At 41.5% G+C, this 27,466-nt stretch overlaps 1 protein-coding gene across 1 annotated transcript in view; it reads right to left on the bottom strand.

Moving 5' to 3' along the window:
• DOK6 (docking protein 6) overlaps positions 1-27,466 on the bottom strand; it is a 491,572-nt gene that overhangs the window by 90,268 nt on the left and 373,838 nt on the right. The window contains exon 7 of the mRNA XM_014606729.3: positions 11,338-11,455. Within this exon, the coding sequence (XP_014462215.1) occupies positions 11,338-11,455 (118 nt within the window). The remainder of the gene's footprint in view (positions 1-11,337; positions 11,456-27,466) is intronic.

Here is a 27,466-nt window from a genome sequence, read left to right as displayed (position 1 = left end):
AATAAAGCTACATTGTGCTCGAAGCACAACCTGAAAAAGTTAGGTAACAGTTAAAGCTTACAAGAAGAGGTTGTTTAATCAGAATCATCCTCCTGAGTGATTCCAGCTGCACACATGGATTCAGGAACTGTATTCCTGAAAGGGCTCAGTGAATTTTTCCCCTTTGTGTCCAACAAGCACCTTTAGATAGCCTGGGATGAAACTAGGCATATGACTCCACCTTACTATATTCAGGTAATTGGCACCCAGATGGTGAAAGAAGGAAATAGGCATGGCACAATATAATGGATAGCCATCTATAACCTAAGGCTCTTCATGTTTTTTAAACACATCCTGGTTAGATACTGGTACACAATGGACTGAAGGTAAGAAAGAAAAAATGGAAGACATACACATATTTGCTATACTAGTCTTACACATAACCTCAGACTTCAAAAGGGGAACCTTGCTTATTTAATGTTGCAAAAATACCTGTAGTTTTTATTTTTATTTTCACTAGAATCTTTTTGCTGTAAGGACTGTAAAAATATACAAGTGTACAATATTTTCCACTTGTTGATAGGGAATCTAATTAGAAATTAGCACTGTATTGACATCATCATGTCGGATGACTACAAAAATATATAGTAAATGGAGGCCTAAGATATTTATTTTATTTTATGTTTTCCTACGTGTTTTCTTGGGGGTGGGAAATACAATGATCTTGATGAAGAGACATCTAATAATCCCAAATCTCACAGATAGATTAAAACAACATTTTCAGTTTTTTGTCCTGACCTGTGTAGGACCAGGGCACACAACAAATTTATGGCAATGTAGTTTACAGTAGTTTTGTATGTCAGTGTAAACTGCACCAGGATCCTAAATGGATGAATAAGAAGCTCTGGAGAAGTGTCTACTTAAGGCAAAAAGCAAAACAAGAGAGGAAAGTGAAATTTTAAAAAGCACAGGCTGCAGAATCTCTTCAATGGAGAAAATAACTATTCAGAATGAGGGAGCAGAATGTGATTGGCAATTTCATGAAATAAAGGGACTTTACGAAATATATGATTTTTGTTTCAATACCAAAGTTTAAAGGAAAAAGGGCAAAAAGGTGTTCAACTACTAGGGAAATGGAAATCCATATGAAATAGATCAGAAAGGAACTGAAATTATTCTTCCAAAATCTGATCTGAAACCTCAAACGCAGCTGGGGAAAAAAGTTTTGCAGTTAGTCTTGGATAGAACCACTTCATGTGGGCATTAGTGACTTGGAATAATATTTTAAAGCTTCCTGTATATAAACCGTTGTGAAATAACTTTAGAAAAGCTAGTGAAAAGTAAACAAAGCTAACAGGGCATTAGGTGATAGATATATTTGCATAGGGTTTCAAAACTCTATAAAAAAGGATCAAAGCTATTGTGTAAGCTCAAGGAACACACATAGTATAATTTAATAATATTTTGAACACTATGGATCTTCCTTAGACTTCTGTACATAGATGGTGTCCCACTTTTGGCTTCCTTTATTCAAACTTCAAGCCAGGTAAGTCCCAATTCAGCAAACAAAATGGCAAGATGTCATTTTCTGTTAGTTGCTGGCAGACGGTTTGTGAAATACAACTGAATGATCTGATTTATTTAACAGATATTTCTAACATTTTGTATCATTTGCATTATTCAGGCATCAAAATTATATGGGAGAATGAATTCTGCACTTTGTTGCTGTGAATATGAACAAACAATGGAAATGCCAAAATGATGAATGTCCCACAATTCTTTTTACATACTTTAATTTGTAGAAAGCTACAGAAGCACAAAAGAAATGCCCAGAGAATTAGCTTAAAGGAGAATTGAGCAGGTGATTCAAACAGCTCTAAAATGTTTAGGTACCTGGAGATTGTCTGCATATTTGTAATTTTTTTTCCAACTAGCACTGCCCATGCTTTGCAAAATGTGGGACTGTGCGTGTCTGGGAGAAATCATGTATATGTGACATTTGTCTCTTTTTTAATATTAAAATGTTAGCCTATCTAGCTAAGAACAGATGTGCAAAAAGCCTCAGGTGGAAGAGATCACACTTTACGCTAAATGCCCTAGATTAGGTCAGGAGTGAACAAAACTCACATTTGCCCTTTGGTTGGGGGGAGAGGCATGCAGACTGTATGTACAGGCCAAGGCTAGCAGGTTGGGGGCACTGTTGCATGCTTCCCAGAGCTGACTGGCTGGGCCATTCCTGATTGGCTGCCAGGCATGGATGAGCCCCCAACCCCTCTTGTCATGGACTGACCCCCACACTGAGCCCTAGGCTTCCAGAAGAGCTCCAGAGAGGGTCACCATGGCATACCTGGTAGCTGGGCCAGTGGCAGCAGGGTGGGAAGCACTCTGCAGAAGGAAGGATCAGGCCCCTCTGACATCTTATATAAATCATGTTACATTGTCATGAAAGGTTGTTGCTTTCCCTGCTGTACAGGTTGCAGGGGGAGCCCCAGAGCTGCTCCTATCCCGTGCTGCAGGGAGCAGCTATGCAGAGAGCCTGGCTCCACAGTGGGAGATTCCTCGTTCCCTGCCTCCTCCCCTCATCCATCTCTCCTTCTGGCAGGGAGCCAGCATGAAGGAGGAATCTGTGTGCAATAGAGACAGGCTTTGCAGTACAGGGCTGGAGAGGCCTGGGAGCTTCTCTGTACTTACTACAGCTGAGTCAGATAGCTCCAGATAGAAGGTGTGAGGAGCTACTTTGCAGGCAGCCCAGCTGGCTGGAGACCGCAGCAGCAATGTGCAGATTGCTCCTTCCCTGCCCGCCTCCTGGAAGAATGCTTGGCGGAGCTCTGAGTGGCCCTATCCCTCCTTCTGCAGAGTGCCTCCCTCCCTCCCCTGCCTAGGGACATTGTATAAAGATTGAAAAATACTGAGCTACAGATGGCTCCCTTTCTCCCATCCCCTCCCCCCTGGTGGGGTTGTCATGACTCCGTGACAGCCTTGGGGTAAGCGAGCAGCTGAGCATAAGCCCAGTTCCAGTGCACAGCCCTGCTATTTGGGGTTAATTGGAGTGAGGCGGGGGTGGGGGGTCAAAACAGCCTGGGATGCCTAACTTGAGTCAGTAGGGGATCTGGTACAGAAATTTGATAGACTGGTCTAACCTAAATCACTTAAATCAGATACCACATCAATCCTGGTCTATCTTAGACCAGGTTCCATCATTGTTAAACCAGTCTATGTGCACTAAACTTCTGTTTATAAGTGTAGACTAGTTTCTGATCACTTATACCAGTTTATGTCTGTACCCGGCCTCTGGGTTTAAGTGGCACTAGTAATAAATGTGTTCGAATTGATGACCGCTTTTCAGTGGGTAAAGTATATTGAAGGAGGAGGGGCAGCTCTCACCAATGTAGACCAGGAAAGAAGGAGGCATAGGATAACACTGCTTACTGAGACCAAGGAAGGAGAGGAGAAAGAGGTGGTCTCCTATGCTTTTATCAGAGAAAGTGGGCTAATTCTTTGCTTGTTCTATTTAGCCAGAACCCTCCAAAATTCAGGTCTTCCAATAGACTTGAATGTGGTCAAAATTTTATTTTCAGTGGGCACGTCTACATGAGATATTTACTGTGGAGCAAACATCCTAGTGTCTACATGTGCCCCCTCTATTAGGCTGGTTAAACTAATTTACTTTGCAGCATGGTAAATACAAGTACTGTCCTGCTATGGAGTAAAAAACTCCACAGCAGTGCATGTGTAGACACTGTCCAAGCTGGCTGGGGTGTGACAATGCTTCACTGCAAGGGCTGCCTGACAGCTAGCCCTGCAATGAAGCTCCCTGGTGCCTCAGACAGACCCTTTGCAGCACATTGAGCCAGGGGGAGCAGCCCCAGATTGGCATGCTGACTCCTCAGATCCCCTACCAGCTGACGCTGCTCTGACCTGGCTCAATGTGCTCCACTCCTGAGTGCACATTCAAACAGCAATAAACTGTAGAGTTTATTACCCCAGAATTTATTGCTCCCAGGCACAAGTTCAAACAGCTTACATGGGAGCAATGAACTCTGGAGCTTAATGCTTCGCATTTATTGCATGTGCGCACCCAGTGTGTTGGCCTTATTTTAACATGCACTCTTCAGTTGAAGTACTACAGCTTAGGTTTTTCCCTACTACTCATACTGAGTAACATGTTCCCATTGAGTTTGAAAGAGGGGAAAAAAGGTAGTTCTTAGCAAACAGGCTTGGATTTTTTTTTCGTTTTTTATTTTTAATTAAGAAATACGAATGCTCTTGTAGGGATTTCTAATAAAAAATAATAAAAACTTATTTAGTGTTACCTTCTATTTAATTTTACAGGATTAAAAAAAGTAGATTTTCTTCTGAATAGGAAATTATGTAGGGCCTTTTTTAATAATGCCTATGTTGGTATGCATTTACCCATATGAACACTTCTGCTGAAGTGAATGGGAATACAGTACTTGAATGAAAAGTGTTAACCAACATGAATAAGAGTTGGCAGTCTTAGACTTAGACACCACAGAGTGACTTGAAGCTGGTATGTAAGCTTGATTTTGATTTTTTTGGAGAAATGCCAGCCTTTAATTACTTTTTCTGTATTTAATTCTTCAGGGATTTCCATGATTGTAAAACAGAAATGTAAAAGAAGGCCAATACAGGTTTGATAACAAAAAAATTATTTTGGCTTGACTTTAAACAGAACCAAATCAATTATTTAAAACAGTTGCAATATTTTCAAAAATTAAAAAATTGCTTCCTAGCAAGAATTAGATTACTAATTGTCAGCTCACAGCAAATGTACCATATTGTAGAAGCCAAAAATATGGTACAACAATATTTTACAATAATCAGAAATGACATTTTCTAATAACAGTAGGCATTCATGTTTAGCTTTTAAAAATAATAAGATTTGTGCCTGTTGAACATCTTTACGAAACTTTGAGAAACAGATATGAAAATATGTCAGAATAATGGCAAAGAAAGCAGCTTGAGGATAGGCACATTTTGCTATTGAACTTCTATGAACTATTTTAATTATCTGTATCCAGGTTTATAAATCTTTGGGAGATAATAAATATTATGTCAGCTTGCCATCATTTTCAGCATAGAAAAACACTGGCAGTATTTGAGCACATGTGTTCATGTTTCTGCAGTTTTGTACTAATTTAAAAATAAAAACTCTGAATGCAAACAGAAGCCAAAAGATATCCTACCACCAGCATTTATAAGGATGTTTCAAATCATCTGAATAGTACGGGTGTGTGAAACGGGTCATATTCGATTAGGATTCAGCCTGAATTGGGGACAGTGATTCGATTTGTTGATTTGGATCAGTCTCGATTCGATTCGGCCAAATCCGAATCTGAAGATTCAGTGCTGATTTGGAGAATCAACGATTCGGCCATAGACACAGCTTTAAGTGTTTTTTCTACATACCTTGAGGTACTAGGTGTGGCTCATGATCGCTGTGATACTGGGGCAGATAGAATGTCCCGTCAGAGCGTAGGCCCTCCCCCGCCCCCTGCCGTGTGCTCGGCGGCAAACCTGGAAGTGGACTGGATACTTCTGGCCCACTTCCGGGTCTGCTGCTGACCACGCAGGCCCCCCCCCCCCCCGCTCAGTGATCAGCTGCAGGGGGACCCCTAGGTGCCCCCCAGACCCAGGAGGCACCAATCGCTGAGCCAGGAGGGAGCTGGGGGGGGCCCCCAGCGCGCTCCCTGGCAGACCCAGAAGTGGACTGGAAGTGCTTCTCGTCCACTTCCAGGTCTGCTTCTGAGTGCACTGGGGATCCCCTGGCACTCCTGTGGGATGCTCCATCTGCCCTACCATCACAGCATTCATGAGCCACCTGGTATCTTAAGGTATGTAGAAAAAACATTTAAAGCTGTGCCTATGTCTGAATCGTCGAATCTTTCTGAATCGCTCAAAATCAATTCAGAGGATTCTGATTCAATTTGGAGATATTAAAGGGTCTCCTGATTCAATTTAGAGATTTGGTCACTGAATCAGGCTGGACACTAACCTTGGTCTTGATGGAAGGGGCTTGAAGCAGTGCATCCTGGGATGCTGGAGGACTGTAAATTGCTCATTTTATTTCCACGGAGCTGATTGAATTTACCCTAAAATGAGTTAGGTTACAAAGCCCAGAGTAAACCCTTGCCTGAGGTGGCATAACTTTGAGACCTTCAGAGGGTACTTAGCATGAGTCAAAGACCTTTAAGACGCTGTATAGATATTCATGCTTTATGTGCCCTTAGTAAGTATAATGTGTAATTTTACCCTTAAGAGGCCAGGAACGATTGTAGCTAGAAGCAGATAGTTTTTCTTTCACGTGTTTCTCACACACAGTGAGGATCATTTAAATTAGGCTGAGATACTGCTCTTAGCTCAAAGTACGGATAACACCTAACAGCACTGTCCAAGAAATTGTCTAGAGTAGGAACTGTGATCCTAGAGTCAAATTTCCTTCTCTTTTACCCATTTTCTAAAAAATGTAATGATCTATTATTTGATCATACCACTAGCAAATTCTCTCTCTGCAGCTGCTCAGCTCTGCTGGCTGGCATGCTAACAATTAGTGGTTAGTGGTTATGCTCACACACTCCCTCTGCTATACAAATTTCCACCCACATCTATGAAGGAATGGGCACTATCCCCATGGAGTGTAATGTGTCCACTGAGCTTGGATAAGCAATATGAGGAGTCCAGGAAGACACAGAAAGGGTGTGCCTTATGCTCATACTTGCCTCTTCATGGATGTACAGTGTTTAATTATCAGAAAGCAGCAGCCTGATAGTGTTGTAGGAAAGACATCTTCACTGACTCCGCAAGGTCAGTGTTACATGAAGTGTTACGCAGTTTGAGGAATGAATACAAGGAAGATATATACAGAGGAAAAGGAGCAAGGTACATAGGAAGTACAGACCATTCAGGTTTCAGATATCTTGGCCTCTGCATGTACTGCTGATCCCCTAACAACAAATGTAACCTTCCTTCTTCAGTTGCACTCATTATACTATACATAAGTCAAATGAACACTTATTCTAAATACTAAAGTATTTATTTGATGCTCAATAAGAATAAGTAAGCCTACAATTGTCCATAATGCAGAATTCCTCATTGTTTAAAAATGCATTTAACATACTGTCTCCTAGGAAGCTAATTGTTATGAATATTATATATGCTATTGCATATATAATGCATTTATGCATGTCTATCCATATTTTCTACATCTTGGTTATACTTGTATTGTACTACATAGATCAGCTATTTGAGAAACAAGATATGACAGGGAATGAACCGTGTTCCAAACAGCTGTATCATTATCATGAATGCAAGGCATATATCATATCAGCATACTGCCAAAAATGGTAATATGTCAAAGAACTTAAAAAAAATATATAATACAAAAGGAACATAACAAAAATTGGAACATCTGAGCACAGCTACATTCTATTTATAGGTATCAATACACTAAAATATGTTAATATTGAAGATAGGAGTAAAGTCATCCAAACTGATCCATTATTAAAATGTTTTTCACCATTAACTTCAGAATGTCTTTTGATTAAATGACTTGATTTTCAAGACAGTCAAGTAAACAGACAGAAAAAACAAAAGAGCCAGGCAAGTAAACTCCCTTCTGTTGTCTGTCACAATGAAATGATTTTTATTTCCCTGAATGTGAAGAATGCTTTGAATACAAAATACTTGACCTTGCTAGTTGTGTGTGGGAACCCTTATATATAATATAGGTATAGTGCACCTATATTAATTTTTACCTATAATGTTTTATAGGAAGTCTTGAAATATTTTAAAATTCAGGACTAAGTTTCTAATATAAAACAATGGAAGTGTTTGATTTGTTACTGTCTTTCTGACTTAGTTAACCTTTTTGGATGAGGTACCAGAAGAGAGAAATGTTGTATTCTGTTAAAGAAACTCCCATCAATAGCTGAATTCAAGACTTACATCCTTCAATATATGGATGTTTGCTCTCGTTTGAAACCTTTGCAATAGCTATCCATCTGCTGGGCTCAATTTATACACTCATGGGTGAGTGCTAGTATATGGACTCTAATAGACCATCAGCTGGAAGTGACCCAGAAGAGATGACCTGATTGCTGTCATTGTCCCCCAATCTTTCCCCACCCCCCCACCCAGGGATCATGAACCAGGACACTTATACTTGGACTCTCTCACACCCCTGCAATTGTACCCCACATGCTAGTATATGTACCTGTACTTGTGTATGTTTCTTAAAACCCACCACTCTTTACAATGTGGCTTCCTTGTACAAGGCACTTTGTATTTTCTTTTCTCTGTACATGTTGTGCCTTTTAGCTCCCCATCCTCCACCCAAACCCACCTCCAGGCTAAGTAGGCTACATCCTTACTATATAACTTAGTTGTTTCCTTCCCCCAACCCTGTACTATGTAGCCACCCTTGTCCAGATATTTGTATTTTCTCCTACCCCTTCAATTCTGTAACTACCCTTTTTAACATTCACTAATAAAGTTAAAGTTATAGGCTGAGGAATGGCCCTTGCATTCTAGGCATTTTGTGGCAATGAGGTATTGCTTTTGTGTTTTCTACCTAGTTCACTCCTTGGCTTTTTGACTAGGAGCAAGTAAAACTAGGGGGCCTCTGAACTCCAAGGCTTCCAGACCTGGTGCTTGCACATAGGATGCCCGCCATGGATTGGGGAGTATCTGAAATCCTACACTGATGGGTCTGGGAGGGAAAATACTTGTCAGATGGTACAGCCCAACAGATTTAATGACTGCATTTAGCTCAGTAAAATTTTGGAATTTGACTCTTGGGCTTTGCTCAAGTGAATTTGGAATTTATTAGACCCTAGTTTATAATGTTCTAACACTAGGAAGAGGACACATTCAAGGTAAACATCCAATAATTAGATTCTATACCTAGAATATTATAACAAATTAAATTTTCTATATATAGAAGCTAATTATTGGAGGAGGGGTCATCTTATAATCGGCATTGTCTTCTATTTGAGTAAATATGGTAATTCTTTTAAAATAAAAATATGTACAATATTTTCTTGTGGAAAGTACTCTTGCTATCTGACACGAGTACTACCTGGTACTTTGTAATGCCTGGCTATGGCGATAAATTGATTTTTTTCAAATGTTTTATGAATAGATAAGCCTGACAACCTGGTTAAATGATGCAAAGGGACAGATCACCTGCAAATTTTGTTTTTCTTTTTTCTAATTTACATGAAAACATTATAATTGTTAGTCAGAGGTTATATTTTTAAGTGCATAAAATTTTGTTCCATGACATGCAAATCACTAGCATCTGCCGTTACTCATCATCATCACTTGTATTAATAATTTGTGTTAATTGGAACACCTGGAAACCTCTACCAAAATAAAGGCCCCACTGTGCTAGATATTATACAAACACATAAAATAAAAACTTGTTCAGAGAGCTCGCTAACTAAAGATAGAAGGAGAATCAGAGACATAAGGAAATGGATATATTTTTCAAGTGTCACACACAGCAGCTCATTGTCAGACCTGAGAATAAGTTTAGTTCACCTGAGCCACGGTACAGTATCCTATATGCTAGAATGCACTGCCCATCTATCTCATCACCTCTCAAAATGAGTCCCCTAGTTAGCTAACACAGGGTAAATTATTCACTTAAAAATGTAAGCACATTACCAAAAATCACAGTTATTCTAGCTGCTGTTATTTTAGCCTTGAAACTAATGCAACAGTTTTACATAGATTTAACTGGACACCCAGAAGTTAGCCTCTATAACACATAGATTCATAGATGTTAGGGTCGGAAAGGACCTCAATAGATCATCAAGTCCGACCCCCTGCATAAGCAGGAAAGAGTGCTGGGTCTAAATGACCCCAGCTAGATACTCGTCTAACCTCCTCTTGAAGACCCCCAGGGTAGGGGAGAGCACCACCTCCCTTGGGAGCCCGTTCCAGACCTTGGCCACTCGAACTGTGAAGAAGTTCTTCCTAATGTCCAGTCTAAATCTGCTCTCTGCTAGCTTGTGGCCATTGTTTCTTGTAACCCCCGGGGGCGCCTTGGTGAATAAATCCTCACCAATTCCCTTCTGTGCCCCCGTGATGAACTTATAGGCAGCCACAAGGTCGCCTCTCAACCTTCTCTTGCGGAGGCTGAAAAGGTCCAGTTTCTCTAGTCTCTCCTCGTAGGGCTTGGTCTGCAGGCCCTTGACCATACGAGTTGCCCTTCGCTGTACCCTCTCCAGGTTATCTGCATCCTTCTTGAAGTGTGGCGCCCAGAATTGCATGCAGTACTCCAACTGCGGTCTGACCAACGCCCTATAGAGGGGAAGTATCACCTCCCTGGACCTATTTGTCATGCATCTGCTGATGCACGATAAAGTGCCATTGGCTTTTCTGATGGCTTCGTCACACTGCCGGCTCATGTTCAACTTGGAGTCCACTAGGACTCCAAGATCCCTTTCCACCTCCGTGCCACCCAGCAGGTCATTCCCTAGGCTGTAGGTGTGCCGGACATTTTTCCTCCCTAGGTGCAGCACTTTGCATTTCTCCTTGTTGAACTGCATCCTGTTGTTTTCTGCCCACTTGTCCAGCCTATCCAGGTCTGCCTGCAGCTGTTCCCTGCCCTCCGGCGTGTCCACTTCTCCCCATAGCTTTGTGTCATCTGCAAGCTTGGACAGAGTACATTTCACTCCCACGTCCAAGTCGCTGATGAAGACATTAAAGAGTATCGGTCCAAGGACCGAACCCTGCGGGACCCCACTGCCCACACCCTTCCAGGTCGAGACCGACCCATCTACCACGACTCTTTGGGTGCGACCCTCTAGCCAATTCGCCACCCACCGGACTGTGCAGTCATCCACATCACAGCCTCTTAATTTGTTCACCAGTATGGGGTGGGATACCGTATCGAAGGCCTTCCTGAAGTCCAGGTATACGACATCCACCCCTCCTCCTGTGTCCAGGCGTTTCTTAACCTGGTCATATACCATCTGCTCAAGAAAAGGAGATGAAAAACAGAAACTCTAAGTAGAACATACTATGAAGGGCTCCCTGACATCTGCTATTCCTTGCATACTGACAAGACACACAGTACAGTGTTTTATTCAAGTCCCTATGGCAAAGTGGCTGCTCATCTACATGGCAATTCTAGAAGTAATTTTCACCATTAGTTTTACAAAATGATAAAAATGTCCACTGTAAATCTTAGGAGTCCCACTGGGGTTCCTGACAACTGATAAACTGAAATGGAGAAAAAACAACCAATGCAAATGAAAAGCAATTTGCATGAATTCTGGTCAATGTGAAGGAAGCTAATGGACATACCAATTTATTTTTAAAGATACTTGCCTTGTAAACTGTAGATTTCTCCAACGCTGTTCTGCCTGGTAATATGATGCCAGTATGCACTACGAGGAAGTGAAATTGACTTGGATAATGTCATGGGTTCAGTCAAACTGGTCTGGAGCTAAAAGACAAAGCAAACATGAGTGGCAAACCATCCACTAAAGCATCTGACACACGCATTTCAGTGTTTTGAAAATGGACACAAGTTACCACTAAAATGTACATGATATTGAACTGTCACAGATTGTGCATTACAATTTACACATATATCAGTGCTATAGTTGGACTGCAGATGTTCAGGGAACTAAAACTCACAAGAATTTTTACATAATGAGGTTTATTAGGGATTCTTTTTTCTGATTATGCTTGAGCCAAGGGAACTAATGGACAAGTTAAACAAGAGATCAGATAAACATTACACAAGTATATTGAAACTTTAAAGGAAGAAAGATTATCCTAACACAAATAAGTTAAGAAGCAATTCCAGTGATGCTTCCCCCCAAGATCTCTAACCTACTAAGGAAAACAACTAAGGAAAATAGGAGATCTATTTCCTATTTTCAAATTACCATCATATGAAATAAGTTAGACATGTTTGGAGATGGCAATTCACATTTTATGAAAATATCATCCCCTGGGACAGAACACTTTAAATATTTTTCATTTGAGTCTGATGCTTAAAATATAAACAGATATCTTTAATTGGTGACAGCAATGCCAATTAGTGATGTTAATTAGTCCATAAACCTAATCTTACTAATTAGCATCCTCTTATTAACTGTAGTCCTGTCCTTTCTCCTTTCCTTTTTTTGTAATTTTATTTTAAAATGCACATGCTGGGTCTAATCAGAAGATAGTCAGTGACAGAAAATATATTTTCAGAAGTCATTTGCACATTAATATTGTACAATTCACAGAAACTAGGTAAACCTACTCGTTGATACTTAATTATTTTATGGAAGGCTGGTATACATCAGATTAGTTATATGTCCAGTGTCTCTATTTAAAACCAGTTTGTAAAGAAAACAGAAGTCCCAATGCATACATAGCCACTTATGTGCAGACTAGTAGAGCTATTTTTTCCCTAAATGATTATTGACTGAGAAAGAATGTAGCAGATATAGATCTACAGCTGGGAGACTCATTTTCCCTAAATGCAAGTGAATCTTCATGAGGAAACACAACATTTAAACAGCTCTCAAAATCAAGCTTGTCATGAGAGAAAGGACAGTACTATTTAACTACACAAACATTCATCTCAGTCTTAGCCTTTTCAAGCTTTTAGAACAGTGGAACAGTTCACAATGGGCAAGTTCATAGGATTAGGCCAAAATACATAGAAAGATTTAAGTTCCCAAGTGGGATTTAGGTGAATGTAGACATTAAAGTCCAACAGGGCAAAAACTCCTCAATACCTCTTTCCAGGGTAGAGACCCAGAATTTTATAAACGTGGTGCAGAAGCAGCAACTGATGTTGCAGAGGTGGCTGCAACCCTGTTATCAGCTTTCTCTCCCCCCACAACTAATCCCCACTGGGGTGGGCAGACTGCACCACAGGAGTAGCAGCTTGAACCTTTCTAAGTTCTGAAGAAGATAAGAATTCTCCCTGCTCCTTTTCCCTCCCTGCTTAGAGGCACATCCCCTTCCCTCCCTGTCTCCTCCCATCTCATTCTCTCTCCCCTGCCTGCAGCTGCTGGTGTCTCTGCTGTCCTGGGGGTGAGGGGAGCCACTCCAGCAAGATGTGCAAGGGCTGGGCTCAGGCTGGGACCATGGTAGAGGTGGTGGAAGTGACAGGTGGATTCCCCTTCACTGTGCCTGTTCCCCCTGGGTGTTCCCCACCAGCCTGGGACCAGGCACAATGGTGGGGAATATGCTCACTTGCTGCTGCTGTCCTGTGCTGGTTAGAAAATGGTATTTAGAGGTTTGCTTTTTGGGAATTGGCTTGTAGGTAAAGTAGATATTGCATTAGAACAATGGTCCAGGGTAATGGCAAGGGTTAATCGATTTCTAAAAGCCTGTTTGTGGCAAAGTCTCTTTCAAGGCCCACTGTGTCTGACACAGGCAAGCAACAAACAGACGCACACAGGGTGGAAAATTGAAGACATGTACCACACTGTTCCATAAAAGAGATAAGGGGCTCTGCCATCTTGGCCAGATCACAGTCCCCAACTGCAGGGCCCTTAAGTTTTCCAGTTTCTGTAGATAGACCAAATTAGGAGAAACCAGAAAGAACCAAGTTTGGATTAATGCATGTTATGGGTTTGTGAAACAAAGAAATATGCTGAGAGGACAGAACATGGATAGTATGACAACCACAGGAAGACCAATCAGTGATGCCCAGAGACGAAGAGTCATCACAGAGGAAAAATGATACAAAAGGAGGGATTTCAGAGCAGCAAACGGTTCCCAAGAAGACCACTGAGGACAGAGGGCACACCACCAGCCTGTCTCACCCACCCCACTGAAGGAGGGAGGAGGTAGGCTTCAGCCTCTAACCTTCAGGTTGCTGACATCTGACATTCAAGACAGAACCTCAGAGTGAAGCTCATGTACTTGCCAGATGTACCTTGACTCTGTGAACCCTGGGACTCATAGAATAGTTTGCATTATTCTTATCTGCTACCACTGTGTATCAACAAAATTCACCTATTATCGAATGGAGAGGTCGTGGTCAGTCTGAGGGTTTGGGTACCAGAACAAGGTGTCTGGGTCATAAATCCAGTGCCAACATACTGGGCTGAGCCCAGCCCTGACACATCCCAGAAGGAGTGGTTCTGGTGCTCCCCTTGCTCCAGGGACAGCAGTGGTAGGTAATGGAGGGGGACATGGGAAGGCAGAGGATGGGAGGGGAAGGGGGACATGTGCCTCTGAGCACAGAGCAGGTAATTCTTACCTTCTTTGAAATTTCTGCTGCTTCTGCTGCATGGGCAGAAAAAGGAGTGCATAACCACACCGTTGTACCCTCTCTAGATCCACCCCTGCCCCTTCTTAACTTCTCAAATGGCTGTATTTTCACCAGTGAAGTTCCACAGGCATCAAAAGCTTTGCTTCAGTATATTCAGAACTGCTTTAACCAAACTGCAATAGTTAGTCTGGGTATTCTTCTACCTAAGTTTCTTGAAGAGTCTTTGGTTTCTCAGAACAGCAAAAGGAACAAGCGTTGTACAAAACAGCAGTCTTTGCTTTCATTGAGAAGCAGTACTGCCCTTAATAGTTTTATGTAATAATTCACTCTACTGGAAAATCTCAGACTAAAGAGTATCTCTGGACAAAAGAAATTTGAGGGGTTTTTTTGCAAAAGGTCATATCAGTAATTGCAACTCCTATGTTTCTTTGTAGATCTAACCCTTAATACACACATTTAACTTAGTCACTTCCATACAAGTGATTTCATACGTAGCTATAGAAGTAATTACCTTTTCTTTGAAACCTTCCAGAAGGTTGTAGACAATGTCTTGCCTTTAAATTATTTATTCTGTCTGTTTTTAGTTTCTCAGAAACCAACATTTTCTGTTAGCTTATGCTTAGGAAAATGTCTTGTGTTTCTGAATCCTTCTACCAGTAATTAATATGTATGCTCATTTGGGGCAGCAGAATATGGCAGGTACATTTTACATGAGGTTTTTGAATGGAACTTCACTGAGGTAAAATAAAATAGTGAAATAGTAAAACTGGTGAAATAAAAAAAGGGGAAGGTGAACTTCACTTCTGTTTAAGAGCTATACAGTTGTACACCACAGGGAAATTAAGATCAAAATATGACAAGATTTTCTGCCTGGTATATGTGCAAACTGAAGACAGTACTTAGGGGTTACAATTAGGAGAAGGAACTAGACTGTATATTTATATGGAAAAACCGATATACGGTACAGAATTCCATTACCCTTTGTGCACCTAAACGGCACTTACCTAGTTGCCTAAGTGGTATTTTTGGCACTTATTTATCCTTTGTGATATTACCCACACAGCTTAGGCACAAGTATTTGTTCATATCCTGAGCATGCACAGTTGGCTATATGGTAGCTGGGCAGGTATGCAGTTATATAAATACATATATAGGTGTAAGGCTTGGACCAAAACAGGCAGAGGAGGAACCTCCCATGTGTTAATCTTAGTAGTTGAGTGATTAGGGTACTTGCTCAGGAATGGGATATACTGGTTCAAAACCCCTCTGAATTCAAGCACCCTAACCATTCAGGTACTGGAGCCAAACATAGGAGACTTGTCATCATCATTGTCTTCCTCCTCCTCTAACACCTACTATAATGGGATATTTTCAGACTACAATTCTGTGACTTACACTCATCAATGGGTGTGCTAACGTACCTACCCAGCTGCCCAGCCAGTGCTTAGCCTACTAAGTATTGTCAGTATATATGCATGCATGTATGCATCCAGACTACCCAAGTAATAGAAAGTAATAGAATCGTGAATTCATTTAAGTTCCAAAAGATCCATTTATTCAGCTGGAAAACTGCCATCTAGGTGCACAAAGGGCAACAGAATCCTACCCATAACTTGACTTTATTCTCTTCTTATTATTCCCTTTTCTTCTAAGCATTGATTCCTTCTATTTTCTAAATGAACATATTCAATGCTTAAAATTCTTAAATTGACATAGGAGAGAGGCAACAATTTTTGTGGGTGATATCTTTATTGGACCAGCAGCACGGTGAAGATAGACTTAGACAAGCTTTTGTATACAATGCATTCATCTTTAGACCTGAGAGAAAAGACAGTAAAGTGGAAGAATAAAAACAGTTTGTAGGGTGATTTAGTTGTGCCTGCTTTTCTCTAGACCTTTAAGAAGAATGCACTGCATTCAAAAGCCTGTCTAAATCTATCCTAACCATGCAGTTGGTCCCATAAAGATATCACCCACAAAAATCCTTGCTTCTCTCCTCTTTCCTGTACTGTCACAGCTACCACATCAGCACTACTTAAACTGACATAGTTATAACAGTGCATTTTTAAAAAAAATGTAGAAAAGTCCCAAGTTTCCTCAAAAAACATTTTACTATAGTCAGGTCCATTTGTGACCGCAGAAGGGTATTTTGTGCCTCAAAGCTTTTCTAATAGCTTTCTCAACTATATAGTTGGTCCAATAAAAGTTACAAACAAATCATGATTTTCTTAATCTGTAATGGAATTATCTATCAGTTTCCTTTTTATCAGGTACCTGAAAGTTCCTTTGATCTGGGACTTCTGAGGTGGTTGGCTTTTATTCTTGATTATCCATAATTAATAAATTGAATGTAATAGCAAGTCTACTTACTACCAATGACTTCTGTAGAATTTATAAAGGATTGTAATGGATGGAAGCAGAAAAACAGATCTTAAATTTATGATCGTGGGCCATTTAAAAAAATGTTAATATAAGACTTTTTTGAACTGAGGCATAAGGGTAAATTTACTACAGAAAACTCCTTTGACTTCAATGGTGTTGCTCTGCTAATTCCAGCAGTCAATTTGGTTCCAAGAATGTAACCTGCTAAACACGCTATGCTTCTGAGCTTTGATCTAGTAATATGCAATTCTCTCATTTTCATTTGATATGTTTTCTTTTCAAGTCAAATCAGTGAAGGCATTAGAGGGTGAAGGCTTATCTTTGTTCAAAAAACAAGTATGGAATGAACAGAATGCTTATTAGAGTCCCAGTTGACTCGGTTCTTGGGGGTGCAGGTATGTGAATTTAGCCAACAAGGTCAGATTGGTTTTGCATTTGGGACATATCTGCAACAATTCCTTGTGGATCAGAGGCCATCAACTGATTTTCCATCTTCACTAGAATTTTAATACTTGGTCTGTTTAATCAAATGGCAACAGAGACTATTTCACAGTGGATTCAAATAATAACTTCAGTAAACAGGAAAACATTAAAACTATGACTAAAAGTAGTATCAAGAATATTTGTTGAACTGATATTGCACTTATTTTAAATACTGGGAGAAGAAATTTACAGAGAAAATTACCTCTTCTCTCTAGTAAGAAGGAAATGATGATGTAAAAAAAATCACTAAGTAGATAGAACACCAAGGCATAATGCCATTGGTTAAATCAGTCTTCCCAGGAGAGATGTATGAGGCCCAATGGCTATATTAATTCAAAAAGAGAAAGCAGCAGAAATCATATTTTCTCCTCTCTGAAAAATAACATTTAAATTTTCTAGCTCTACTCTTGTGTGAAGGAGTTTGAGGGAAATAAAAGGACAGCGGAATTCTATACTAGTAAAATGTCTGTAACCTGGTGGTGGCAGCAAAGTACAAATTCACTTCACTGACACCCACAATATATAATAATAACAAATTACTTCCAGTGCAATGAGATAGCACTCCTAGCACAATCCCATTATTGCATGCTATAAATACATTCTTCTAGTTCAACTACTAAAGAGATGTTAAGATGGTATATAAAAGTTCTTAGTTAATATGATCATGGGAGTCAGAAAAACTGTAGAAGTGGACAACACCTAAACCAGAGCTTGTGGATCACACAGTATTTTTGAGGGAGCAGCAGATGAGTCATAACTTAGATCAGACCATTTATCAACATGAATGTATGCAAAAGGGAAGATTAGATTTCCACACACTTAAAAAAATAACTTAGAAATTTTAAGTAATGACAGAGGCTTGCATTGTACAGATTGTATTATGTCCTGAGCAAGTTGATAAAGGAAAACAAGTTTTCAAGTTACTATTTTGCATTATTTTTCCTCTTTAAAAAGCAAATCTAAAGATGTACTGAGCATCAGCAGCTCCCATTGTCATCAGTCAGACATAAGGATATGCTGCTAGTGGTTACCATTTATCAAGATTCACTAATTATGACAATATTCATGTAGCATCTAAACTGAATTATCACAGCTTCATGCCTGCTATCGCACCACTGAAACAAGCATATTAACCCCAGATAAAATAAGAGCAAGAGCAGCCCTCAGATCAAAAAAGGAAAGGCAGTGGAAGTAAAGAAAGCTGAATGATGTGTATCTGCTTCTTTCTACACAGCAAATAAGCTTTTGCAGCTATACGTAAAGCAGCAGATGGCTGAAAACAACCTACAGTGGCTGCTAATGCAATCAAAGACAGGAGCAACTCACATATACATCACAAGGCTATAGACTCAGGAATTAGCTCATAGGCCCAAATTTATTTTTTTCTGATCCTATGAAATCACAATAATGAGACTAACAAACAAGCAGAAATGTATAACCAACTGACCAAGCATTATCTATTCCATAATGCCAAGGAACAGAGAAATAAATCTGAGCAAAACAAAATAACATCAGATTTACATTGCTTAAAGTCAACGGCCAACTTGATTATTTGGGAAATAGGATGTGGCATAAATTTATTTTTGATGAACAACACTGGGTTCATGGGTTAGAAGAGTTTGAAGATAAACATTTTACAAAAAACTGAAACTACATTCAGAAGTAGGTAACAAACTTTCTGCTATTTCGTAGCTATACCTTGTGTCCATGCTCCTTTGTTTTATTCATGCCCAGCATACAGTACCTCACAGGAAAAAAAAAGAGCACACAGTGGGAATACAGGAACTGTGGTCTCTCTACACTTCCCAAAAGACTTACTTTAGAGCATACACTAAGCACAAATACTAATTTCACCTATTACAATGACCTATCTCCCATGCCGCATTTTTCAACAGATAATTTCTTCTCTGTTTGCATCTATTATTAGGTTATAATTTCTTAATTATGGGAACAAGTGCTGCTTTACAATGCCAAGGTGACTATTATATTTTAGTTATGGAGCAATCAGTAGGAGAATAAGTGAATGCCTGAAGATTTACTACTAAATTTATTCTGCTTGGTCATGCCATAAATAAAGGACTGATGCATTTTGCATTTTACTCCCATTCTGTCAGAAGAATATTTCACTGGTATTTTTTTTTTTTTTTTAGTGATGATACCTAGAATAGAGTGCAACATTAAGGTTGTATAGAGACATTTGGGGAGGCTAAGGGAAGGTTAGATTGAGTTTAAAATAGCCATCTGATCTAAGGTAAGTTGGGATGGGGAGCTTAGTGGGGGTTTGGATAATATAGGGGGTCCAGAGATGGGATGGGGGGGCAGGCAGGGTCTGGGGAGGCGGGGATTCTTGGGGTCCTGGAGGGTTTGGTGGGATCAGGGGGGCTCGCAGAGTCTGGGGAGGGGGCTCTTTCTCCCACCCCCTGGGACCAGGGGCTATTTTTAGACCTGTGACCCCCCCCCATCCCTAGATAAACAACTGCCCCTCAGTGAACCTACCCCCCAAACCCTGCCACCACTCTAACTTACTTCCTTACTCCTGGCATTAGCAAACACTGATAAAACTGGCACTGGGAGGGGCTTGTAGGATGGGGGTTAGGTGGGCTGGGGTGGTGGGACTGGCTGGTCCATAGAAACGGGAGTTGTCTGTTTGGGATAGGGTGAGGGGGGTGCCCAGTGTCAGGGAGAGGATAGGAAAAGTGCAGCCCTGGGCTGGTACCAGCAGCTAGGCTTTCCCAGCCCTGAGGCTGTGCTGGGAACTGTATAGAGGTTCAGTTAGATCAGTCTCTCTGGACCCAAGCTAAGTTACACTATCTCAAAGGTACACTTGTAGCAGAAAGCCTACTTTGTACATTTCTCTTCTGGACATTGATATAACAGAAGTCCCTTCCTGCCTGTAACCCCTACACCCTGCCCGGCATTTTGTTCATTTCTTTTCCTTCTTAGTGTTGGCAGAGACCTAGCACACTCATTGCATGCGTGTGGCAAGGCTCAGAGCAAGCCAAAAAGCTGAAGTGGCTTTCTGTAGGAGAAACCTAGAAACTACATATCATTTAAGCTCAGTGTCACTAAAGAAAACAAAATAACTAAAATGTCCACTGCAAAGACTGTAAATATATCCTGTGCTAACCTAACTCACTTACTGTTCCCAGTAGCCTTTGATCCTCACTACCCCACAATGCAATTTTATATTTCATCCGTCTCATCTTTACCATGGCATTTTGTATTTTATATTTCATACTTTTAAACCCTTAAGGAATGTACTCCCTGTAGAATGAAGTTACACCCTGGACCATTGTTAAAAAAATGCACTGAAATTGTAATTGCAAAGTGATAAAATCTGCTATATTGGGCAGTCCCTTGAATGAATACAAGTATGAATGACAAACCAAGTACCTCTGGCTGTTAATTGACAATAGCCTAGCCACTTACCATTACAAAACTCTACTTTACAAGCTGTTTTAAACTAATCAAGCCAAGGAATTGATTCCTGGAACTGAGCACTCCCCCTATGGACTATTCCTGTAACCCATGACAATATAGTGAATAAGTCAAGGGTGGACTCCCGAAACTTCAAGTACCAGTAGGTAGTAACCTTCAAGTACCCTGTGACTAACAGCTGTCAGGTACTACTCAATACCCACGTAGGACATCGACTTCTGGATTGGATAGCCAAGAGGATGCTGGGGGATGAAACCAGTCTGCCAGAAAGGGATAAAAGGCAGTGAAGCATGACCCTCAGTGGTGCTGGCTCATCCAGCACCTGACCTACCAAGACAGAAGGACAAGCAGACAACCCCCTTCTGGATATAACATCACCTTAAAGGAAGCTGACCATCAATAGCAGACTCCAGGGCCTTGGATAGGTAGATATACTGACAGCAGTGCTCTCATAATCACTACAGCAGCTACTATACACTATACTACATGGGTTTGAATGACATGGTTTGAACGAGTGAGTGCACATATGTTAAGGTGACCAGTACCACCCATAACTCAAAGTTTGCATTTAGGACTTTATTGGTAACTTCACATCCTATCCAATAAACTAAAATTCATTATGATCCTGTGAGTTGGTCCTTTGTAGTCAACACAATTAGATCAGGGATTGGCAACCCATGGCATGGGCACCAGAGTGTGGTATGTGAAGACATTTTGCTTGGCATGTACCCCTCAGGGGTTGGGGGGGGGCACAAGGGCCCAATCCTTGTTGTGACGGTGCAGCCCTGTCTCCTTCCCCAGTCTGCCTCAAGATATACGTGCACCTGCCACTGGCAACGAGCCGGGCCGGGGCTCTTGGGACCCTGGTGCAGCTGCTTGCAGCCTTCTGGCTGCCTGCCACAACTGGCTTAGGTTCTGAGCAGGCCCCTGCTGCCTGCCTCAGAGCCCAGGCTGCTTAAAGCAGGCAGCAGGGAGATTGCAAAAGCAGCTGTACCGGGGTCCATGGAGATCTGCTCCAGCTCATTGCTGGTGGCAGGTATACCTGTGCCTCAGGGCAGACAGTAGGGAAGGGGCTGGTGCTGCACTGCTGCAATAAGGATCAGGCCCTTTATAGCTCCTCCACTATCCGCCCCTGGCACTCCAACATTTAACAAGTTGAGGTTCTGGGTTTTTTTTGTCAGCCCCAAAAATGTTGCTGACTCCTGATTAAGATTGGGTCAGCCATTTTTAGATTGGTCTAACTGTCCAAAATTTCTGTACAGTTCACATGCAGATCCACTTAATTACTGTAGAGTCCACACCTGGGTGAACTAAGTTAGATAAGGTGGCCATTTTTAACCCACCTAACCTCTGCCTAACCTCTCCAAATGTCTGTATGCAGCCTATCTGAAGACAAGGGACTAACATAATGAAACACTCTGCTTTTAAGGTATATGTGGGCTATTCTGTTTTTTCTATTACTAGTCCTCTCTTTCTCCATAAGCAAAGGCACACTTTAATCTAACTGAATATCACTTGCAGATGGGAGTGGGGAAGAAAATATTAGCTCTATGGCATCTTCTTGCCATTACTAGAACCCTAAAGATGCTTTGTAGGTGGCTATCTCCTGAACTGCACCTATGCATGGTTTTGAGATGGAAGTGGAACTGGAAGTGACATTTCTAAGCAGCAGAATCCCGTGCAAAGTCTTGAGGTCTTGAGAGAAATGTTGTACTCTGTGTTCCTTGAGCAGTCTTTCTAGGCTTGCCCACACCTTGTCTTTTCTGTGCTTGGCTCTATTTATGGGCAGAAGAACCAAGAAGTCAGAAATGGAAGGGTCTGAAGTCAGGAACAGGTAGTTGTGGCTTTGTTGCTGGTGGACTTCTGGTCTTTGCAGTGTTCAGGACATGTGTGAGTCTGAAAAATACTGCAGATAGAGGTGGCTAGGAGGCAGGTGCAACCTTAGGCTATTTAAGATTTTACATTATGGATGGTCAGTACATATAGACTTGAGGGCATCCCTAATGTAATAGCCATAATACCCACAACATTAAAAGACAGTAGTTACAATATTGCCTTGTGCTTCTGCCCTCATTTAGCAGGCAGGAAGGGTTAATTAATTAATTGGAACTTATTGCATCTCATTAGAAAACATGCTTGTACATGGGCAATTTTATTAGCAGTATTAAACTCAGAGGTGGTCAACAGTGAAAAAGTACTAACCCATCACAGGATAGTGTTTAGCCATTAGTAAGCCAGAACTTTTCTAATGAGAGAACACATTTTATTTTAAGAACAGCCATGCAATTTGTAATTGTTATTTATTTAATTTTATTTTGTACCTATGCTAGGGAATTCTTTCAGATTGCACTTTTCTGCAACCTTCAGTGTGAGAAGTGAAAGAAACCCTCTGAGCTAAAGAGTCAGATGATCAGGAATAATATTATTGTGGTACATTAATGCAGTGAATATGGACTAATAATATTATTGTGGTACATTAATACAGTGAATATGGACTAGGATCAAATCATGCCACATATTAATAGTATCTAATTATATTTAGTATTGATGTTAAGTGAGACAAACACTGAGAATACTTACTCAGAAAGTTCTCACTGTTTTAAGTAAAAGTTAGTTTTAGTTTCTTTCTTTCTCACTGATACCTCCCCCCCTTTTATCACTTTTACTTTTGCACGAGTAAAATTATTAATATTGAAAAGGAACCTGGAGCAGGGATTCATTATAAGATTTAACAAATTAATTTTGGGTTTCTTTCATTTGAAAAGCATACTTTCATTTACAACAATACACAAAAGCCTGGAGTCCAAATTAAGAGACTAATTTAAATGTTATTTTAGATCAAACAGTCTTTTTCCAAAGGAAAAAGGAAAATGAAATGCTTAAAGCTTCAAAAGCAGACCCTGGAGTTTTTACCTTTAGATAGAAAGATCTAAAATCTGGTCTCTACTCACTTCCTTCTTTATAAATTAAGCAGGAAATTGATAGCTGGGCATGCTCATTTAGGAGATACATTGGTCTCACAGGGCACATCTACATGAGACACTTACTGCAAGTTGTCTAATTAGCTTCACAGTAAAGACTTACTGGTCTACACATGCAGAGCTATTAGGCTAGACTAAACTAATTAACTCTTACTTAGGTTAGTGCTTCCCAATACAAGTACTGTCCTATGACAGAAATATTTATTCCATTGCAATGCATGTATAGATGCTGTTCCAGATGGCTGGGGCATGAGGGTGCTTCAGTGCAGGGGCTGCCTGCCAGTTAGCTCTTCACTGAAGCACACTCATGTCCCAGCCAGCCCCTCCACAGCACGCTGAGCTGGGTCAAAATGGCCATGGCCCTGAGGCCCCCTGTCAGCTGGGGCTTCTCTGACCCAGCTCAACTTTCTGCAGTCTTGGGTGCACATGTAAATGCTGCCCCTGGGAGCAAGAAACTCCAGCACAAACTCTGCCAGGGTTATTGTGTTGCATTAATATTCATGGGTAGAAATGCCCACAGAGTGGTTCATATGTGTATGCTTTCTTTATTACAAAAAACACCCCCCAAAAATCCAGCATGTTCTTAAGAAGCTAGTATGCCAGGCCTTGAAGACAGATGAACTATCCTTGGAGTCTGAATAGGATCCCAGGGTACTCACTTATGAACACTTATCTGGATCCTAACTTCTGGAATGTTTTATGCATCACATTTCTGAGGTGGTATGCTGGAATATCAGAGAAGCAGACAGTTTCAGAACTGTCCTTCACAGTCATGAGGTGAATGATTGCAAGCCAGAAAGGTAGGATAGGTCTACTTTCCAAATAACAGAGCAGCTATCACAGGAGTAGTCTCCTAGGACTCGTATACATGTGCAGGGAGCTTGCTTCGATGCACTGTAATTCCAGCATGTCAGAGCAGAGGCGATTAATTGAAATTAGTATGTTCCAGCACCTTCCAGCGTCACATGTATCAGTGTCCCAGCGCTGAAAATATCAACAGGGTGCTTTAAATTAAACCTTGTTTGACACGCTTTAGTTCAAAGCACCTGCCACCATTTTTCAGCATGGGGATGCTGATATACTTGATGTTCTGGGTGTTTTTAGTTAGTGCGGTTCCTGGAGCTGCGCTAAATCAAGCGCTCCCCCATGCCTCCTGGAGCAGGTGTATAAATGCCTCTGGGGCCTTACTGCATGAGAAACTTAGAAGGTATTTTATTTAGATCACAGTGGGCACAATGAATCTACCTTAAGGTTACTGCACATTAAAATAAGGTGCAGTAAACTGTGCCCAGGAACATGTCTACATATGTGCCTATGTCAGGAGCTAATTTGCTCCCAATGGGAGCAGTTGACTCTAGGGCTGCTCCTGCCCCCCTGCCCTGCTCTGCCCCCCTGTAGCAGCCAGGGAGAAATCCAGCTCTGGAGCCCAGGCCTGACCTCAACTGGCAGGGTCAGGGGATCAGCCTGGGCTTTGGGGAGTGGAGAGGAGCTATCCTGTAGCAGGGGACAGCTCCCAGCTGCATGAAGCTTGGGATCATAGCCCAGCTTGATGGTGTTGACAAGGTGTAGTGCCCCATGGCCCAGCAGCAGCAGCTTGAACTCTTCCCTCGCTTAGCTTGATGAGGGGACAGGGAGCTCTCTGCCCCCACAACACTGGGCCAGGGACAGAGAGCTTCTCTGCCCCCTCAGTCCTGCCACTGGCTGCACAGCATACACCCCAGTTGGCTCCTGCTTCCTGCCTATGGCTGGAAGGAGCTGGGGGCTGAGTAGTGCCAGGACTAGGGTGAGACATGGAGAGGTGAGCATGGAGAGGTGAGACATGGAGAGGTGTTGGGATGGGGAGGTGGGAGACACAGGAGCAGGAGTCAAATTGGACATGCACTGCATGGGTAGTGGCAGGGCTGAGTGGATGGGGAAGCTCTCTGTTCCTGGCCCAGTGCTGCAGGGACAGAGAGCTCCCCCATCCCCTCAGCAAGGAAGGTGAGGGGAGAGCTCAGGGTGCTGCTGCCACTCAGCCATGGTGCATCACCCCAAGTCGGTGCCACCCAGCTGGGCTGTGATCCCAAGCTCTGCATTGGAGCCATGGACTGCTCCATCCCCTGTCCCTGACCCCCCACCCCCTGACCCACCAGCCACATGTGGCCCCCTGCTGCCTAGGCTGACAGGGAGCAATTACTCCCAGTCAATGTCTACATGAACACTAGTGCATAGTAGCTAACATGCTGTTAATCTAGTACCTTTATTTGTTGGTACTAGCAAATGGCATATTAGTTTAATTTATTGCGCAGTAAGTCCTGTGCACGTGTAGATGCTGAAGCTTTACTGCACATTAGTCTAACACGCAGTAAAGCATCCTGTGTAGATGTGCTCAGTAAACATTACTGTGATGTATTACGTTGGAATGTGTTTTGAGAAGTTGCACGGTAAAGTTTACTATGATCTCTAACAATCTCCAGCTTGCTGATTGTTTGTCACAGTCCTCACATTGTACTGGAATCTTGAAATGGTCCCAGCCCTGTACTAGAGTCAGTTCATGACCCTGGCTGCTCATGTTTGCAGCTCCTAAAACCCAGGTTTGCACTGCACTAGACACAGTTTGAGACTCCAATGTGGTGCTGGTACTGACATTTAGATGATTGTCAGTCCTAGTCCTGGCATACACCACAACTGGCTCAAGACCAGCTGCACCACACTAGGGCCAGTTCAAGACTCAAGTGCACTCAGGGCTGGAACAGACAATCAGATGATTGTTGGTCTCAGTCCCAGCACATACCAGGGACAGTTTAAGTTTCTGGTGTAGTATGGCGTGGTGTGAGAGCTGGGACCCACAATCAGCTGATTGTCAGTCCCAGCCCTAGAACCGCATTGCAGTCTTGAACCGACTCTAGTGCGATGCTGGATGGTTGGTAGAGCACAGACATCCCTGGTTGGCTGGGTGACAATTGCAAAATTGCTCATATTATCTCTGTGGAGTAGTCTGAATACACATTACTTAATACAACATGGATATATTCTTTGCACAAAAAGGCATAACTTTGCTAAGATATGACTGTGCTTAGCACATGTTTTACTACTTGAACACAGATGCTTGTGTTTTAAGTGCAGTTAACACATTCTAAGTGTCCCAAGGCCTTTAAGTAACTAAACTAGCCAATTGAGAAAAGCCACTCAAAAGTAAAATGAAGACCTCCTAAGCCCAATAACAAAAAAAGTAGTGAGCAATATAATAATTATGCTCAAATACATACAGAGGGTATAGGGAACTTTTAGAGAAGAATTTTTCCCAGAGAAGAAAAGCAAGGATATACAGAAATGGAAGCCAGGCTCCCTAAAGTTCTAGGCCTCAATAAGAGAATGTACTTTGGGTCTTCTTTTTTCTCATCCTTCAAAAAGAAAAGTCTATGTAATTTAGCTTGCATTGAAGCATAATATTAAAGGAATCAAAACACATATAAATCTGTTGGTTTCAAAATTTCTCTAATGTTTTGTTTTATTTGCTAAAAAGACCTCTTTGTTTTAAGAACATTTTTCATCATTCTAGAACACTGATCATAAACTCCTGAAAAATACATGCTTGTTTAGGAGGTATGTTGATCTTGGGAGTGGTTCATGTGTGAATACTTTCTTTTATTTATTTCAGGATCATAAGCTCCTGAAGGAAAGAAATGCATGATAATAAACAGTTGATATAGATGGAGCATTGTACTCAGTTCCTGAGATAAGAGTGGCAGAACTGCAACATTTCACCCTCAGGTCATAGAACCAGGACTGCCATCTGACAGGGTGCACTCAAGTAGCCCAGAAAGGGATCAGGGGTTCAAGCAGCCCTATTACCATGATAAGGTGATCCTGTGTCTTATAAGTTTATAAACTCTTTGCTAATCATGAATTTAAATGAAATGGTAGGAAGGCAGCCTCAAAAACATTTATCAGAATAATAAGC

Source organism: Alligator mississippiensis, chromosome 3 (genome assembly GCF_030867095.1).
Source record: "Alligator mississippiensis isolate rAllMis1 chromosome 3, rAllMis1, whole genome shotgun sequence".
NCBI classification, from domain to species: Eukaryota; Metazoa; Chordata; order Crocodylia; family Alligatoridae; genus Alligator; species Alligator mississippiensis.
This window is presented reverse-complemented; position numbering and strand designations above follow the sequence as displayed.